This window comes from Cyclopterus lumpus, chromosome 3 (assembly GCF_009769545.1).
Source record: "Cyclopterus lumpus isolate fCycLum1 chromosome 3, fCycLum1.pri, whole genome shotgun sequence".
In the NCBI taxonomy this organism is placed as follows: domain Eukaryota; kingdom Metazoa; phylum Chordata; class Actinopteri; order Perciformes; family Cyclopteridae; genus Cyclopterus; species Cyclopterus lumpus.
Genome location: NC_046968.1, coordinates 14,241,559 through 14,246,351, shown reverse-complemented (window position 1 = coordinate 14,246,351; position 4,793 = coordinate 14,241,559). Strand labels below are relative to the sequence as shown.

Here is a 4,793-nt window from a genome sequence, read left to right as displayed (position 1 = left end):
CTGCAGTTTTCTGTCACTGTAAATTAAAATTGCTTAATTGAACTCCCAAATCTTACTCAGTTTTGAGAAAAAAGGGTTTTGGTGTTCGAAAAACATTTATTTTTCCAAAGGTAGGACTTGTACAAGCTGCATGTCGGGTTTCATGTGCTTAAGAACAGTGCAGATTATATTTGACAGCTATATGTGAGATAACGTCCAGCACAATGTACACCTGGCATTGCTTTTATTCATTTCCTGCTGGCGTTCTGAAATAAGTCACTTTACTGTACATGGAAGACAAACTTGGGGTTTGGGGGACTAATTGCATGCTTGGCACCACAGACGTGTGCAACATAAGCTGGAGATGCAGGTGTTGAATCAACAATAGTTCCTTGACGAGTTAAACAATTGCTCTTGAATTAAAACTAACTGGTGCCCATGATGGGATCCGACAGGCTACTAAGTGATGGTTAAGGAATAATAATGCCTTTTTAAATATACCGTTTTTCTTAGCAGTGGATTTTTTATATAAAAAGCCTTTTAAGATTGTGAAGAAAACATCGCTCCAAGCAGAAATCTAGTTACAAGACTGCAGTCTCTCAATTTAGTAATTGTAAAACATGTATTGGGTCAAACTGTGATAACTTTTATAGTTACAACGATGCACCATACCCTTTATAGTGATTTGTTTAATTTTCAAACAAGGTCCAAATATTATGATGGTGTATATTCTACAGAACAATTTAAAGTTCAATTAGTTTAGTGGAATAAACTGTCTTCAAAGACAAAAGTGGACAATTGAGATAAAGTGTGGCTGAATTAAGTACATATTTAAAAGAAACAATACATACAAACAATATGGATACAATGAATCACCACATTGGACAGTGTTTCATCTTGTTGTCCACATAATGCCATCTGAATTATGTGCCATAAAACGGAGGCCTAGTCTTGGCAAAAACAGACGGTACTTCTGTGGAACAAAGCAGCAGAGCAGATATTGCTGGGATCAAGCAAAAAGGTCAACTAAAACATTTTCTCAGGAATAACAAGGAACATCTTCGTTACCAACAACTTTAGGATATCGAAGCAGCAAGAATTATACTTTTTCGTTGTACTCCAAAAACAGGTTTAACCAGACATGTATACAGATTTATTCTTTTTGGGTTTGACTTCTGCTACTCGGCGGCGTGGTTTCAGCTAATGAACTATGGAATACAGGTGACATGTTTGAACAGTGTGTTACAGTTAACTGTATGTCTGGGATTAGCATTAGATAAGGGTTAGATATGCAGTATATAGTATCAGTGTTGCTTAGTAACACAGGATGTTGCAAATATAGTGTTTCCCGTTTTTTACAAGTTACTTTTAAACAAGCTTTTCATCTCAGGTCTCAATACGCTAAATAAAATAAAATATATTAATTATTTGTCCATGCTGTGTAGCTTTACCTCTTTGGATTAAGCTGACAAACAGAAAGTGCTATTGCTCTTTGCAACAAAGCTATGGAGTCAGTGGGGATCCCTGTGGACAAGGCAATCAAGCTCCATCTAGATAATATAGTCTATCTCTGAGTATAGACTGTCCGTCAGGTCCTCTTCACTCGAGTCCTCTCCTTTAAGGCACATGGACCCTCGGCTGTCAAAAAGCAGAACACAGCAGGGTAGTATTGGGGATAAGAGTTAGTGAGTGACATGCATGTAAGGCTTTATGATCATTCTTTGCTTTTCAAATGTACTGTTCTCACCCCAGGTGCTGACAGTGGAGATCTCCTGCACAGGGGCAATGTTTCCTGGGTCCCTCATCCTGAATGTCCCAGGACAACAGCTCCACCAGATGGTTGGAGGCACCAAAGCAGCTCTCGCGCTCAATGGGCTTGGACGAGCAGACGGGGAAGAGCAGGGCTGATCACACAAAGAAAACATAAAGACATATTTTGCGAGAGAATGTAGAGAATCACTAAGCTCCAGCATCCTGGTCACTGAACTGTGTGTTGTACTCTACCTTTGTGGAAGAGACAGCAGAGGTCTGGGCTGCAGTCAGTCTGGTGTTGACAAGTGCTGCCCGCCTCTCCTTTTGTTGCATTCAGACTGCACTGACCCCATACACACAGCTGCTCAGCACAACACTCATTATCCTTAGTGCAGGACTGAAAGAATGGAAAAATATGTTTTAATTTGCTTAACCTTTTATTAAAAAATTTTTTTTTAGAAGATATCTTTTATCTATAGCAACGTATTTTTGTAACACAGGTGCTCCTTCAACTTAAAAATGCTGAAACTCACAGAAGCATTAATGATTAATTAATTATTCTCTAAGCGTGACATCTACCAATGTTTTCTTTTGTTAAATATAAATGAGATCAGCAGGTCAACTGGTCTCTGATAACGGTGAGACAAAGTCCTGTTCCTGCACACCCTCTATGAATAATTAATTATGGAATATGGGCAATGGTGTTCTGGTTATTTCCATGCAGCTTTTTCCAGTGCAGCGCTTTTGACGAGACACAGATGCTGTCTTCTTTGTTTGTGTTATCATGTAGAGTGTTCCCCTGGTTTGGCAGACTGCCAGTATCTTTATCCCTTTGCATGATACTCTGCCAAAGTAATCTTAGAGAGAGAGCGAGAGAGAGAGAGAGCAGTGGGAAAAGATGGGCTCTTATTTAACCTTGACACATGCTGATCTTTCATGTGAAGCTCATAGGACCGAGTGTTCACAAACAACACACTCTGGTTACACTTGTGAACACACTGCAATGCAGTTGAAGTGAAACCCCAGCTGGTCGGTAGTGACAGCGTGTCTGTTAGCATTTGAGAAAACTGACCAAAATAGTTCAGGCGGCATATAAAAGGGACTGGGGTTCACTCACCATGTCTATTGCTTTGCAATGCAGACACTTAGAGATGCTTGTGTCATAAAGGCAATAACTTCCCTTCATACAGTCCCCATCACTGATACACCCCTAAAGACAAAAAAAAGGAAGGATTACATCTAATAACTCCAATGTTGGGTCAGAAGCAATCTGGTTATACAAAATAAGAATGTAATTCTTCATGTTTTCATGAAGTGAGTTTCTGATGTCCTACTTACATAGAAACATGAGATATTGAGATATTCAAACTGAGCAGTCAAAGGTCATGAAAGACATAAGAGTTCTGTTTCAAGATGGATGGATTTTCTCTGGGCTGTATGGAATAACATTATGTAAACAGAATAAACTTACATCTTCAATATTGTTCCCAGGGTCACCAGAGTGGACAGATGTGGAAATGTTGTTTGTCTCCTGTGTGGAGAAACAGGAAACAGTTTCATTCACAAAGGGAAACAAACACTGTCTCACTGTTGTTTACTGTTCAACTCACCGGTTCTTCTGAGGTGTGGACATATTCATTATCAATAACTTTATCAGAAGCAGTTTCATTTTCACTTGGAGGAAGGTTATTGGCATGAGGGATACTGACACTCTTGTTGTTCCTCTGGAAGAATGGGAGAGATTATCAGAGACAGATTGTCAGGTTAATTAAGAGATGCATTAAGAAGTCGCTCCCATAGTCTAGCTCCTTCTACTGAAGCCTCCAAGCTTTTTATATTTCTCACTAGAGATATGACTATTTTTGTCTCATTAAACGATCATTATAATACCAGCAACCACCAAAAGGTTGTTTTCGGAAGTGAGCAGAGAAATAATGCTATCTCATGTAAAAAGCTGGCTGTCTGCCTACTTGGTGAAACGCATCTTCGGGCTTCTGCTGCGGATCCTCTGGCAGTTGCTTCACTTCTACAAAGCGGTCCAGCTCAGTGTGTCCCTGCGCGGAGTTATCCTCGAGGATGTGAACGAAGTCTGAGTGCACGATCTCAGGGAGGATGGCATGGCAGACCGCCGTGAGAGCCAAAACTAGCAGGGCGACCCGCGTCATGCTGCTGCTGCTGCTGCTGCTGCTGCACTCTGAGGGTGTGGCGGCGATGCTGAGAAGCACAAACAGCGACACCACAGCTGATGCGCCTCATCACTGAGGGGTCATCTCCTCAAACATGTTCATCTCCATAACACAATCCTCAAAGCAGGTATAAATTCGCATTAGATGGTTTTAAGATAATGAAAGAAAGAAAAAACTCGTTTCTAAACAAAACGTCTCGTGGGCGTTCGATCAACTTGACGTGGATTATAACTTGCTTCTAAAACATAGTTCCGGTCAAGTTTAACCATCGTTATAAATTAGTACGCGAGTTCACGTCAACCTAGTTAGCGTTGATTCTGGCGATAAAACAAATGTAGCTTAGCAATTGGCTAAAGACCAGATAATTAACTAACACGACTAAACTAATAAATGGACGATGGTACAGGCGCAAAGCCCAACGTTGTCGTTTCCTGTGGCCAGTGTCCAGGATGAGAGTGCAATATACAATTCCGCTAGCTAACTTAGTAGCTAATTAACGGACGGGGCAGTATTGACCATATCGAGACAGTTCAAAAGATTACCGTTTACCTTGTGCTATCTATACATGTCAGTACATAAGTACATACTAATTCGTTATGAGGTATATGCTACATAACTGAAACAAGTGTGTACTAATTGTGGGCAGTTTTCAAGGGAAAACACTTTCAGGCCAAGAAAGACCGCATGAAAAACGTGGTTCAAACACGTGTTCTGAAATTGGCACAGACCCGTATCCATTGTATTGTAAGGTGGGAGAAATTAAACCACAACCATTGCCACGGCTATTTCAGGTAAGTGTGAACATACTTTTCAGATTTCGGATAAAATTATCCATTTAACCGGTCTGGTAAATGTGTAGTTTTACAATCTGGCCTC

General features: G+C 40.5%; 1 protein-coding gene across 1 annotated transcript; it reads right to left on the bottom strand.

The window, feature by feature from the left end:
- Positions 1–80: 80 nt before the first annotated feature.
- Positions 81–3,991, bottom strand: dkk3a (dickkopf WNT signaling pathway inhibitor 3a). Its single transcript, XM_034557408.1, has 7 exons — positions 3,702–3,991; positions 3,342–3,455; positions 3,203–3,262; positions 2,849–2,941; positions 1,984–2,128; positions 1,727–1,883; positions 81–1,617 (listed from the first exon to the last, which is right to left on the bottom strand). Exons 1-7 carry the CDS (start codon positions 3,894–3,896, stop codon positions 1,530–1,532), a joined length of 852 nt encoding a protein of 283 aa, XP_034413299.1. The 5' UTR covers positions 3,897–3,991; the 3' UTR covers positions 81–1,529.
- Between the last annotated feature and the right edge of the window lie 802 nt (positions 3,992–4,793).

Coding starts and splice junctions, on each gene's coding strand:
- dkk3a (XM_034557408.1), bottom strand. CDS start 3,896: ATGACGCGGGTCGCCCTGCTAGTTTTGGCTCTCACGGCGGTCTGCCAT. Junction 2,942..3,202: donor CTGGGAACAATATTGAAGAT/GTAAGTTTATTC, acceptor TTTTGTCTTTAG/GGGTGTATCAGTGATGGGGA. Junction 1,618..1,726: donor CTCCACTGTCAGCACCTGGG/GTGAGAACAGTA, acceptor GCTTTTTGACAG/CCGAGGGTCCATGTGCCTTA.